Raw genomic sequence first — 14477 nt, 5'->3', positions numbered from 1 at the left:
TGGGGTCACCCTATTCTCTCACCCCACATGTTTAATCCAACAGCAAGTTTTGCCATTTCTGAACTGGTAATGGCTAGAAGAGGCTGTAGAGACCGCTCTCATGGCTTCCATTTTAAAGGGAGGTGACTGACCTATAGTCTTAGTAAAGGACTGAGCAATGACTAGAATGCAGGTCATAACTTCAGTATTCTTTACACTTACACCATGCAGTGTGCTTATTTGTGGAAGCATATTACAAATCCTTTGGAAAATAGCCAATATGGCAAGCTCTAATAGCAAATACAGGAGTAAAGAGCTCTCATTAGATAAGGGATTCCCAACTTTTTCTATGTGAAAAAGTCCTCCAGGTAATTGATACTCCCATGCCATGCTATCTGCTTTAAAGCAAGAAACTTGGTTTTGAGTTCCATTCTGGAAATACCCAAGAAGGGAACAGTCTACTTTGTGCCACCGAGTACTTTGTTTCACTGTTTATTATAAAAAGGAGAAGTAGTGATGCAAGATAAGGATGGGCTGCAGGAAAAAGGTTTGCATCACAAGACCTTGCCTCCCTACCATATTCGACTGGACTAGAGATTACCGACCACACTAGATGTCCAGAACCAGCTGGATCATGCTTTGTCTGTATCACAGCTCACATGCTAAGAAAACCAATAGACTCTGCAGTTCAAGCGCTAGAAGTCAGGGTCAAATTTATCACAATGGTAGGGTTCCCTGGTGGCGCAGTGGTTAAGAATCCACCTGCCAATGCAGGGGACATGGGTTCAAGCCCTGGTCCGAGAAGATCCCACATGCCGTGGAACAACGAAGCCTGTGCGCCACAACTACTGAGCCTGCGCTCTACAGCCCATGAGCCACAACTACTGAAGCCTGCACACCTAGAGCCCGTGCTCCACAACAAGAGAAGTCACCGCAATGAGAAGCCCGCGCACCGCAACAAAGGGTAGCCCCTGCTCATCGCAACTAGAGAAAGCCCGCATGCAGCAACGAAGATCCAACACAGCCAAAAATAAATAAATAAAATAAATAAATTTATTAAAAAAAAATTTATCACAATGGCAAAGTCTAAGCCTTGTGTAAACCATTATGGGGCAGCCAAAACTCAGAATGGGAAGTCAGACTGCACAGAGGAATGTCAGTTCCTAACCCTGAAGTACTCTTTTAGTCACCATGAGACCCAGCTATATTTTATTTTCTGCTTATGGCTGTTTCTGAAACGCTTAGACTTTCAATACAGTACTACTTTTACTAATATTTTCAAAGGGGGAAAACAACTTTCCTAGGCCCCATTATTTTCTGAAGGACAGATTAAATTTTCTCTGCAAAAATCTTTTTATTTTTATAGTATGTAAATCTGAAAATAATCTAAATAGCCACTATGACAAGGACATTAGGATTCATACATCACACACAAAAACATGGCAGGTTTTGCTGAATGAATAATAATAGTCTTGACAGAGTTAAAAAGGCTTTTCATTTCATTTTCATCATCAGTGCTTCAATATAGAACATTTTGTAATGATTAGTGGCATGTAGATACCAATAGATTTTTTTTCAAACATCAAATGCCAATATTTTTTGGTAAATATCGATTTTCACCAAACAAAATAACCAAACAACACAATTTTAGGAGATGATTAATACCATCAGCATAATTCACCCAAATTATAAAAACGACAACACTCAAAATCATGCACGTTATTTCACCATTTCATAAAACTTTTTAAACGTCTACAAACTTTCCCAATGTAAAAAGACTTCTCAAAAATGTCATAATAACATTAAGCTACAAAATTCACTATGGAAATGTAGGGAGTTATTCTTCAAATTTTTGCTCTAAGTTTTTTTTTAATCTGTTAAAAAATATAGTGAGGAGTGTGTTGAGAGAGATGGAGAAAAAGGAGCTTCCAGTTGGAGTCAATAAATCTGAAAATACTTCAGTAATATAGAGGAAGAACTTCAAGATCAAGAATATATTATAAATAAAATCTTTTAACAAGATGAACAGATGAGCAGCTCTTGCATCAATTGTACCCACAGGTGAGAGGTCTTCTTGAAGAATGCTTGTTTATAGAATCTTCTGTAAGATAGAGTTGGCTACATCCAATGATTCATCTTTTACTAGAACAATATCATAAGAGTCCATGTACTTTTCTAAAAGCTCATCCACCTAATCAACAACCAAAAAAATCACAAAAATTAAATTAATATGCAGGGGGGAGAAGTAAATAATCTCAGTATAAATCTCACTGCTATGTTAAATCTTTTGGGTAAAATGTTGTAAATTAATTTGCTTTCATAAAACCTTTGAAATGAAGAAATACTTTCAAAATTTTAAAACTCATTGACATAGGAAGTTTCCCACATGGTGGCTTTTCTTCTGAAATGATTTCTCTCTAGCCCAGTGGTTCTCAACTGGGGAGATAGTGCCCAAGGAACATTTGGCAATGTCTAGAGACATTTTTGATTCTCAACAAGTAATGATATGGGCTTCTAGTGGGGAGAGGTCAGAGACACCTCATTTAGAATGTACACTCTCCCTCCCCTATAGCATGCGTATGTACATACCAACTCCTTTAATCATCACCAAAGTAAAGGAATAAAGAGAAATCAAAATGTCTCTAAAATAACTGGGGCTTCCCTGGTGGTGCAGTGGTTAAGAATCCACCTGCCAACTCAGGGGACACGGTTTTGGGCCCTGGTCTGGGAGAATCCCACATGCCGCAGAGCAACTGGGTCCATGCGCCATAACTACTGAGCCTGCGAGCCACAACTACTAAGCCCACGTGCCACGGCTGCTGAAGTCTGCGCGCCTGGAGCCTGTGCTCCACAACAAGAGAAGCCACCTCAATGAGAGGCCCGTGCAGTGCAACGGGGAGTGGCCCCCGCTCGCCGAACTAGAGGGCCCGTGCGCAGCAACAAGGGCCCAGCGCAGCCAAAAATAAATAAATTAAATAAATAAATTTAAAAAAGAAAAAGTCTCTAAAATAACTACTTTCTCAGGCACCCTTTGGTAATGATTGTCTATAAAGTTTTATCCTAATTTTTTTTCCTAAAGAAAATTAAATCACATCTATATACTTACTCTATCATTTAGATATCCAATTTTCAGAATGTGTTCAACATTGGCTACTCCATCTGCCATTTTTAAGTCCCCTTGGGAGTCTCCCAGCAGAATTATGTTGCTATTGTTTTTTAGTTGATTGAAATATTCTGTATTCTTCAAGGATCCATCATGTTTGTTAAACACATGAATTAGTTCTCCTTTAAATCCTCTGAGCAGCCCCTGTTAAAAATATAAATCCTCTGAAACAATAGGTTCTGCAAGTTCTACTTGTTGTATTTTTACATTCATGATAGGTAAGAAGGGCTCTGAGAAGTTAATGACTTCCTAGAGACCACTTTAAATGCACTGAAAACCATTGAAAACCACTGAAAGCACAATGCTTTGAAAACCCAATTTTCACTTTTCATTTGTTTCCCAACGAAAAGGTCTCATTTTATGTATGTCATAATATATTGTCTTTCTTAGAACTCATTCAAATAATGTCAGTTCTAATTCACTTTTTTCCCCATCTATGGATATTAAGTGTTCAGAATTGCTGCATTAAATTACTTTAAAAGAAGTTTTACTAATTTTATTATTAGTCTGCAGCTTCAGAAACAGAAGGGTATATTATTATTATTTTTGGTATATTATTTTTAAAACATGGATATAGATATAACCCTGGGAGAGATGATGATTTCCAGAGCAGGCCTATCAACTTGGCCTAGTTTAATGAATATACATTAAATAATAAATTAAAATGCATTTACACGATTAAAATATTTTCTGATACTAAAATTAATCATGAAGAATGATTTGCTATTCTTACATTGTCATCAAAATCCATGAAGTTGGACACTACTTTGACATTTGGATAATAAACACCAGCTTGACGGATAACCTCCTCTAGTACATCACCGATACCAGCTGAGAATATGAACACAGGAATACTGTACTGTTGCAGCTTATCAAAGAAATTCTCATATCCTTCCCTGTAAGATGGAGGTAAGAAGTGAGTGTTAAAGAGCAAGGTATATCTCCTTTTCACCTATAAGTTATAAAAGCTAAATATTTCTACTTGATTCTATGGCTCATTTATATTCTCATTTCAAAATACTGCCCAAGAGGGCTGTTACTGTTGTCTATGACACTACTGCAAGTTTTTCAAACTGGTTAGCTTTTTATCCTCCTTTCAGTAAATTCTAACAGTACAAATTAGATGATTTTAGAGTTGCACTGAATATGGATATAAACCTACAGTTCAGAATGTATATCATTTTACAGCAAATAATTGAAGCACACCTTGAAAAACCCACAAAAGGTGAGCTGGAAGACCTCCTGCTCGTTATCTTGCTCATCTACTCCTTATTGTAAGAAAAGCAGAGTGGTGTATTCTCTTTACATCTGGCATCTCTCTTACCTAAGATGTGGCAGCCATAGGTAATGTCTTGATCTTAAAATCAAAACTCATTTTACTCTTAATGCACTATAGGTTAAGCTGCCTACAAAGGAATGAAATACTTACTAGCTGTCCTCACACTCTTTCTGACAATTTAATGCTTTGCTCCTTAGAAGCAGATTACCTTAAAATGTAGCATCATCAAAAAAAAAAAAAAAAAAGAAAAAAAGAAATATCATCATATTCACCCAATGAATTGAAAAATTTAAGAGGTGGTAAACAGTACTGAAAATAAGCTTAAAAATGTTTATAAGGCTTCCCTGGTGGCACAGTGGTTGAGAGTCCGCCTGCCGATGCAGGGGACGCAGGTTCGTGCCCTGGTCCGGGAAGATCCCACATGCTGTGGAGCGGCTGGGCCTGTGAGCCATGGCCGCTGAGCCTGCGCGTCTGGAGCCTGTGCTCCGCAACGGGAGAGGCCACAGCAGGGAGAGGCCCGCGTACCACAAAAAAAAAAAGTTTATATAATTCATATATTACAGATATTTTTATTACCTGCTAAAACATATTCACCTTTCCTAGAGATAGTAGTTTTCAAGGGGAGTTTGAGAATTCAGAAGGCAGATCATGTAACAGAAACAGACTTATGAGCTTAAAATCCTTTTCAAGTTGATTTATAAACATTCCTTTCATATTTCATGTCTTTCAAAAGTATTTTGCTAAAATATTTCAAAATGGTCTTAGTTTCATAAATTTTTAAGTTAGTCTTGAAATTATCTAATATGTCATTCTACATTCCTTATCTTACCACTGTTTCATGATAGGTGGCATATTTTGGATATGTTTTTATAGGTGATATTTTATAGATTATTTTAATAAAAAAACACACTTGAATACATATATAACAACAGTTCAAGTCCGTAGACAATTAACAACAACAAAAAAAACACCCGAGAAACTAACTTGAGCATAATGTCAGATTCTTCCACAATTTCTTTAAGTTTGGCTTTTGGTAAAGCCTGTTCAACAAGCAAACCATGTGATTTAGTATACCTGGAAAGTATAAAGAGAATATCAATTATCAAAGAAAAAGAGAATATCAATTAAAGCAAATTAAGACTATTTTCTTTATTAAAAAGCATTCTTCAGTATGAGAAAATGAGCATTTCATTTATTGTAATTTTGAATTTAAATTTTAGAGATTTAAATTCATCACTAATGAATGTTATACCCCACGTGTCTCGAAATGTGATATGCATGTTCTTACTGTATTTCCCAGTTCTCAAAGTCTGGTTTAATTTAAATGTGTTAATAAGATAATGAAAGGATACAAGGTGTAACTCTGTCCTCAGTCTACAGATAAAACTGAATTGAAGCTAGGGAGGCAAAATCATTTCTCTGATTGCAGTGAGAATTAGAGCTAAGCCATTTTTTCCCACCTGTTTGTGATCTGAATTTTCATGAAGAGCCTAAGTACTGAAGATGTTGCCTAGTGAGCCGGAGAAAATTCTTGCTATGGAAATTTTTATATATAGGTGCTTTGTAATTACATAAAACCACCTATAACTATAGCATCTCAGTATAATAGGCCTTTAGAACCTCTCTAGCTGATATCTAAAAATCCACCTATAATATTCCTAAGTGACCCTCCTCTCTGAGTCAGCTCCCATCATGTTAGTGAGCTCATTCTCCCAGGGAAGTTTATACCATTGCTAGAAAGTTCTAACTGCTGGACAGTCCTTTCTTTCATCATGTTGAAATCAGTTGGCTTAAGCCTTCCAAGTCTAGTTCTGTTTCGAGAGGCATGTAGAGTAAGTCTAACCTCTTTTCAGTGTTTCATACCATAAACACTAATTAAGTGTGCAACGTATTCAGGTTAGGTAATGGGATAATGAAAACCAGTAACATCATTCCTAGTCTCTTGAGACTAAAACCACAAGTTGTTGCTTCTCAAATCAAAGCATCCTCTCTATTCCTTGAAATCTTCCTCAAATGGGATGTCCAGTTCCTGTGATTATCTTAGTGGACTCCTTTGACACAGACTAAGTTTGTCAAAACTTCTCTTAATAGCATTCTCCCAGGACTCAACACAACGCTTCCACTGCGGTCTGCTTGGAATGCTGCATTTTGATTAATGCAACCAACATCAGAGGCTCATTTCTCAGTAACTATGTCACCTGCTGGCTCCAACTAAGTTCAGAGTCAACTTAAATCCTATTTCTTTTTCTTTATACATTCAGCCACATCTGTCCATATACTTAAAAATTTTTTCTTCTTTTTAATTTAAGGCTTGAGTGCAGGATTTAAATTTATTCCCACTGATCTTCATATTAACAAAACAAATTCTAGACTGTTGCAGTGATTAGAGAATTCGAGTTCATTTTGTCATATTTAATCACTGCTCTAACTCACTGGATAATCTATGAATCTATTTATATACAGTACAGGGGAAAACCATTAGTTGTAACTGTAATGTTATTTTATATTTTTAAACCTCCCATCACCCAATACACACTTACCACTCTACTATATAAGGGTACTTCTCTTCTACAGTAAGAACAGGATCAATTTCAATAGCATAATACTTTTCCTTTAGTTGCAGTAACTAGAAATAAGTGAATAACAATCATTAAGACTACAGAGTTGTCATTAAGCTGCTTAGTTTTACAGAAAGCAAAACAATGTAAGCAAGTGTTTTCCACAAACTGCTTTATATGGTAAAGATTAGATCATGCCTAACTAATGCATAGATCCACTGAAGACATCTTTGTTGGTCTTAGTTTACATATAACTAAATATACCTGCAAAAAGTTACCTTGCTTTTTCGGGGGCTTCCCTGGTGGCGCAGTGGTTAAGAATCCGCCTGCCAATGCAGGGGACACAGGTTCGAGCCCTGGTCTGGGAAGATCCCACATATCGTGGAGCAACTAAGCCCGGGCGCCACAACTACTGAGCCTGCACTCTAGAGCCTGTGAGCCACAACTACTGAGCCCGTGTGCCACAGCTACTTAAGTCCATGTGCCTAGAGCCTGTGCTCTGCAACAAGAGAAGCCACCTCAATGAGAAGCCCGCGCACCGCAACAAATAGTAGCCCCCGCTCGCCGCAACTAGAGAAAACCTGCGTGCAGCAGCTAAGACCCAACATAGACAAAAATAAATAAATAAATAAAATAATAATTTTTTTAAAAGTTACCTTGCTTTTTTTTTTTTTTTTTTTTTTTTTCCCCGGATGCGCAGGCTCAGCAGCCATGGCTCACGGGCCCAGCCTCTCCGCGGCATGTGGGATCCTTCCGGACTGGGGCACGAACCCGAGTCCTCTGCATTGCAGGCGGACTCTCAACCACTGAGCCACCAGGGAAGCCCTACCTTGCTTTTTAAAAGTACTTTCAGGTCAGTAATTCAGTGAAACCAGTAATCAAATTATCACTACCAAAAAACTCTTGTTCTCCTATGAAAGTATGCAATTTGATTCATATTTGGAGTCTTATTTGTTAAAACAGACACAGATAGACACTTACTCAAGGAAGTAGAGAACTGAGCCAGTTTCCTGATCAATTTAAGGGGACAAAATACATAAAACCACAGTACTTTTTTATGGCTGCAAGGCTTGTGGGATCTTAGTTCCCCAACCAGAGATCGAACCTGTGCCCCCTGCATTGGAAGCTCGGAATCACAACTGCTGGATGGCCAGGGAATTCCCATCACAGTATTTTTGTTTTAATTCTCCAGTTAATGTAAGGACACCAGAATATTTTGGTAATCTATTAAAAGTTTCTCATGTAAGTTTTATTGTTATTGTTAAAAAGTTACTGTTAATTTTTTCATTAAAATAAGTTGGGAGCATATAGTCCATACAATAAACGTAAGACCTGTGAGTGTTTACTATGTGCCAGATATGGCTATAAGCACTTTGCAACCATTCTTGTTTGTATGAATGAACCTGAAAAAACTCTCAGCAAAAAGGGTAATGAAGTTTTTGAGTAACTCTGGATTATAGTTAGTGTTTACCTTTTCTCGACATTCATCTGTAATTAGCTTACAGTTGTCAATGACATCTAAAGAAAGAAAGCAAACTAGGCATTAAAAAAAAATACTCTGAACTATATTCAATATCCTGGGAAAAACCATAATGGAAAATAATATAAAAAAGAATGTATATATATGTATAACTGAGTCACTTTGCTGTACAACAGAAATTAACTAAACATTGTAAACCAACTATACTTCAATTAAAAAATAAATTTAAAAAAAGAAAAGAAATACTCTGATGCTACTAGTTCTATGAATAACTTATTACTTTTAACTTAAATGCCAAGTCAAGTAGCATGGTCATTGCAACTTTTGGTGTTAGTGCTGTAATTCACATGGCATTCCTAGAGAATCTAATGGTTTTAAAATCTAAACCTTGGATCTAAAGCTTTTTTCCTACATTTGGGATTACTTGATTAGAAATTCTCCAGAGAGGAATTACTGGGCCAAAGGGTACAATTTTTAGTAGTTTTTAAAAATAAATTATCAATGATTTGTCAAATTACACATGTTCCAACAGTTAGTGAGAGGGCTTATATCAGGTTAAAGAGTATTATTTTAAAAACTCACTGCCAAGTTTGGAAACCAAAAAAGGTATATTATCCTAACAACATATTTTAACTGGATATTTATTTAGTAACTCACTCTTTTACTTAGTTTATCAATGACACAAAAATTTAGTAACATTCCTAGAAAACACAAAGCATTTGATAAATCTGTTTCTTTAGGCTAATTCAAAGTTTTAAATTCATTTAAATATTTCCTGAGTAGACCACATTTGGGAGAAAAATTTCAGAAGTCTTCATTCCTCTTGCAACCAAAACCATACAGGAAAACAAGCCATTTACGTAACATGGGGAAAACAAATCCTAAAAATATAATAATAAGATAATAAGGCTCCCTCACTTTCAATGTCCATAAAGAAGAAAAAACCCCAAGCAATCTCATAGATAATACAGGTAGAAAAGGAATTTAAAATAATGATTAATTTCATAAATTTGTTTATGAATGCCACACTTACTATGACATGATGGGCATCTTTTCCCTCTGTAGGAAAATCGACTCAGTGTCATATCAAAGTCTGTTATTATCTGTAAGAAAAGGGAAAAAGGCATTATGAAATTACAGCCACCAAGGCCAGACACTTAATGCACATTTCCTAGAGGCATAAGACTGTGTTCCGTCCCTGCCCTCCACTGTAGGTTATTCGGTCTACACTGAGATTTCTAATGCAGTTCATATATCAAGTCCTGAGAATTTCCATAACTACAAGGTGAACCTTAAGTGCCCCAGCACTGTCGCCAAACAAAATCTCACTAATCGGTATAGGAATTTGCACTCACAGGTAATATGGTTACTATTCCTGACAGCAATAAAACATTGCACAATTTCAACCTACTTGGTCAATGTACAAAAATGCAGTGGAAGCAAACTATATGAAGCTTTTCGTTATTGAAACTGTTACATTCTTGAGTTAACTTGTCTATTTAGGTAAACTCTACCAATGAATGAATGATACGTAGCAACAGTTTACCAACTCTTGAAACTTAGGAGACTGGGCTAAATATTTTTTCAGAAATGTTTAAAAAAAAGAGTAAGTTTTTACTGAATATCCAGACTGTTGATTTAATTTACATGTAAAACATTCCTTTAAAAAAAAAGGAAAGAATTTTAAAAAAAGTTATCTATCTCCTAATAAAGTTACATTTTACTTTGAACTACTATGATTTATTTTATTTAAAAAATTTTTTGGCTGCGGTGGGTCTTCGTTGCTGCATGCAGGCTTTCTCTAGTTGCGGCACACGGGATACTCTTCATTGCGGTGCGCGGCCTCCTCATTGCGGTGACTTCTCTTGTTGTGTAGCATGGGCTCTAGGGCGTGCAGACTTGAGTAGTTGCGGTTTGCCGGCTCAGTAGTTGTGGCGCACGGGCTTAGCTGCTCTGCAGCATGTGGGATCTTCCCGGACCAGAGCTCAAACCTGTGTCCCCTGCATTGGCAGGCAGATTCTTAACCACTGTGCCACCAGGAAAGTCCTGAACTACTGTGATTAATTAAATTAAAAGAACAACTTGAAACTGTACACATTTTAAAGAATATTATATTATTAATATTAATATTTTACTTAAGATGGTTTAATACTTATGCATAGCACTAGTTAGTTTAGCACTTAATATTAAAGAAAAGCTAAATTTATCTCAAGGCTACTAATTTTGTTTGTTTCCAGTGGGTCATTCTGAGTATTTTAGACCAATTCTAGATATATCTATTAGATTTTACATTCCAAAAGGATGGGTGAAGCTTGCTATCGAAACTTTCTTTACTTAGATTGTAGCAACACATAGGATGAATGAGTCTGCTTGAACATGAAAAATAAAGGTTTAATACTTAAGGCTTCTTGATAATTATTCACCTGAAGTTTGGCAGCTCCTCCTTTGATAAGACCACAGATAATTTCTTCTACTCTTGTAGGATTCTTGATGCGAACTGAATTTTTCTGGAATTCTGGCATCTAAAAATCAAAGAAATTAATTAACTATTTTTAATTCCTTTTTCCCCAGGTTCCTTTGATACTAAGCAGAATAATATAAAAAGCTTATATTCTTTAAAGATGTAAAAATGTTGGGGCATTATTTTTAAAAAAGCAAACCACCATATCAAGTTGCCATTTATACAAAAAATTTTAAAGCACATCAGTAGTTTCCATCTAGAAGATTAAGGCAAAACTACATTTGTAATACATTATCAGAAAATGCAATCTTTCTAATTATAAAAGTCATGCATGTTTACCACAGAAAAAAACCAAAGTATAAAGAAATTAAAATTGCCTGTAATTCTACTGCCCAAGGATAAACAAGTAAACATTTAAATCAATTTTCCATTATTTTCATTTTTATGATTGCAATCATGCATGTATATGCACATAATTTATCTCACTCTCATTACACACTTTTGCACCTGGCTTTTTTTTTTTTTAAGTAAATACCTTAGTTTTAACAGTACTTTTTTTAAAAAAAATGCATTCTTTTTTTTAAAAAAAATATTTTATTTATTTATTTATTTTTGGCTGTGTTGGGTCTTCATTGCTGTGCGCGGGCTTTCTCTAGTTGAGGTGAGCAGCGGCTACTCATCAATGCGGTGCACGGGCTTCTCATTGCGGTGGCTTCTCTTGTTCCGGAGCACGGGCTCTAGGCACGCAGGCTTCAGTAGTTGTGGCACGTGGGCTCAGTAGTTGTGGCTTGCGGGCTCTAGAGCGCAGGCTCAGTAGTTGTGGCACACGGGCTTAGTTTGCTCTACAGCATGTGGGAATCTCCCTGGACCAGGGCTTGAACCCATGTCACCTGCACTGGCAGGCGGATTCTTAACAACTGCACCACCAGGGAAGTCCTTGCATCTGGCTTTTTGAAATTAATATTAATGTATTTAATTTGAAAAGTTGCTTCAAGATCTTTGCTTCTTTATTGTACTATATCCCCCCAAACTTCATTGTTCTTGGCATAAATTTTACAATGGACTTATTTCAAGTTAAGACCCTACTAGGTATTAGACCACCTGGGCTTAGAAGCTGCCACTAGGCTGGTTTATGCAGGCTTTAGTTTTGCTCAACAATTTAATGTTATATAAATATTGTTTCTCTTTTCTACCATATCACAGATATAATGAAATTGATCAGAGTTTGATCAGAGTAAAATCAGCACCAGCACAGTGCTCTTACAGCTGTACAAGAAGACTGGGGGAAGGAAACTATGAATCATTTAATAGTCAGCTCACAGTATAAAAAGAAAATGAACCTCAAATCAAGATTCTATAGTGGTTTGTATCAGATAATATTTATTTACTTTATATCCTATTATTATGGGTGTGTTATCACCAATATTAACATATTTCATGTGTGTTATGGACACAGTTATGAAAAATTCCCCAGACCTTGTATCTCTGCTACAGGAGAGTCTGACCAGTTAAGTCTATTAGGTTCCATGCTGTCACTACATAATGGACAAAATTAGAAAATCAGAAAAAAAGCTAAAATGTTTTCCTCAGACTGGAGGATGAATACAGAGTGTACAGGAAAGAGAAGTGGGAACATTAAAATTTTCTTCATGAATGAAAGACCTGGACTTATAATACACTTAATTTTAAAAAGCCATATTTAAATAGGATAGGATAACCTGCAGTGCAACTAACCTTCATACAGTGATCCTTTTAATTTAAATAGACTTTAAAGGGTTTCAAAAGAATAAAGAAGGTTATTTAAATCATCTAAATAAATCACTATTTTATTGTGATTTTTTAATAGATGAGAAAAACCAATAGGCATTTGTCCCTACGTTCCTTTTTTTCATTCATTAATATCCATTCACTTGTTTTATAAATACTTACCATGTGTCTACTTTGTGTCAGACAGGAGAAGCTAGAGATATGATGACATGATGCTTATACCGTTTTCTTGTTGAGTTTTAGGAATCACTGCTGTTTTGGAATATCACTTTTGTTGTTCCCTTACAAATACCTTAGCTAGTAAATGATCCCCTAACTAAATTCTGCTCTTACTTCTGCCTTAACTGGCAGATGCATAACAACCAGCATATGCTTGATTCGATAACTAACCCGTTGATGAAAGCAATAGAGGGTATATGTCACCTACTGTATTTTCGCCAAGAAAATTAGACATTTTGTTTCAGTGTGTTGATACTGAGGAAGATGTCCTGCCTCAAGCAAGTTACATATTACATTTAATTTTTTTTTTTTTTTTTGCGGTACGCGGGCCTCTCACTGTTGTGGCCTCTCCCGTTGCGGAGCACAGGCTCCGGACGCGCAGGCTCAGCGGCCATGGCTCACGGGCCCAGCCGCTCCGCGGCATGTGGGATCTTCCCGGACGGGGACACGAACCCGTGTCCGCTGCACTGGCAGGTGGACTCTCAACCATTGTGCCACCAGAGAAACCCCAATACATTTAATTTTAAAAAGCCATGTTTAAACAGGACTTCAAAGTAGGCTGGTTTCTGATAGGCTAAACAACTATTAGATTGGTTTATTTGACAGTGAAAATAAAGAGAACCAGTGGCTAGAGGCATTCATATCCCTGCTTCTGCACAAAATATAACCATTCATTTTCAGATAAATGAGTAGCGAATACTCAAACAGTACTAGGGTGAAATACCAGTGATTAAAACAGATGGAAGGGCAGCTATTTTCTCCAGAGAACACGACAGGATGGAGGACACCGGCATAAGAAATAAAAGAATTATAATTATACTTGCCTTGGACTATATGGTAATACACCACACACACCCCTTTCCACAATACACATACAATATTACTAAAGTATATGATAAATACTTCTCAGGAACTTGAGATATTGGACATTTTACTCAAATATTTTAGAATACAGCCTAAGAAATATAATTTTATGTATGAAATTTGTCAATGAATATCAGAACATTATGAAGCACACTGCACTGCAGGAGTATGCATTTCATCATATGTCACATACTTTTGTTACCTCCTCAAATCCCTTCCTCATATTCCTCTTGGACAGAATACACCTTCCTCTTTGGTGGTACATAAAATAATGATACTTGAAATTTGAAGGGCAAGTTATTTTAAATTTTTTGAAAACTTTCCAATTTGATAATACAATTTTATGAAAAATAAGGGGCTAAAAATTTCCAACATTTGTGAGCAAAAGAAAACAAATTCATTTTCTAAGGCTATAATATAAAATGTTAGGGAGGGAGCGAAGATTTCCTGACAAGAATCAGGGTATTCTGGTTGACTGGAGCCTAATCTGAAGCAATGCTAAAGATAACTATGGAAAACCTAAAATATACTTATTCTGGCTGATCTTTAATATATTGTATTTGTACAGATGAAATGAATTCCTAATTATTAGTCTACTTACATATTCAGAATGCATGATTTCTAAAGAAATTGCAAAGTTACATAGTTTTCTTCACAACCCTATAGCAATACTACAGTTTTTGATATTATCTTATGGATACACTGAG

At 36.2% G+C, this 14477-nt stretch overlaps 1 protein-coding gene across 7 annotated transcripts in view; it reads right to left on the bottom strand.

Annotated features, from left to right (window-relative positions):
• Positions 1-1313: 1313 nt before the first annotated feature.
• NT5C3A (5'-nucleotidase, cytosolic IIIA) overlaps positions 1314-14477 on the bottom strand; it is a 41877-nt gene continuing 28713 nt past the window's right edge. For 4 of the 7 annotated variants that reach the window (XM_032642376.1, XM_032642378.1, XM_032642380.1 and 1 more), the window contains 8 exons: positions 10883-10981; positions 9493-9562; positions 8451-8497; positions 6962-7047; positions 5406-5495; positions 3876-4038; positions 3086-3286; positions 1464-2170 (listed from right to left, as the gene is read on the bottom strand). In XM_032642376.1, coding sequence (XP_032498267.1) covers positions 2069-2170; positions 3086-3286; positions 3876-4038; positions 5406-5495; positions 6962-7047; positions 8451-8497; positions 9493-9562; positions 10883-10981 — 858 coding nt within the window. In that variant the 3' untranslated portion in view covers positions 1464-2068. Of the gene's footprint in view, positions 2171-3085; positions 3287-3875; positions 4039-5405; positions 5496-6961; positions 7048-8450; positions 8498-9492; positions 10514-10882; positions 10982-14477 lie in introns of all 7 variants that reach the window. The other 3 variants (XM_032642379.1, XM_032642383.1, XM_032642382.1) reach the window with 3 other exon arrangements.

The sequence above is a fragment of the Phocoena sinus genome, chromosome 9 (assembly GCF_008692025.1).
Source record: "Phocoena sinus isolate mPhoSin1 chromosome 9, mPhoSin1.pri, whole genome shotgun sequence".
Taxonomy (NCBI): Eukaryota; Metazoa; Chordata; class Mammalia; order Artiodactyla; family Phocoenidae; genus Phocoena; species Phocoena sinus.
This window is presented reverse-complemented; position numbering and strand designations above follow the sequence as displayed.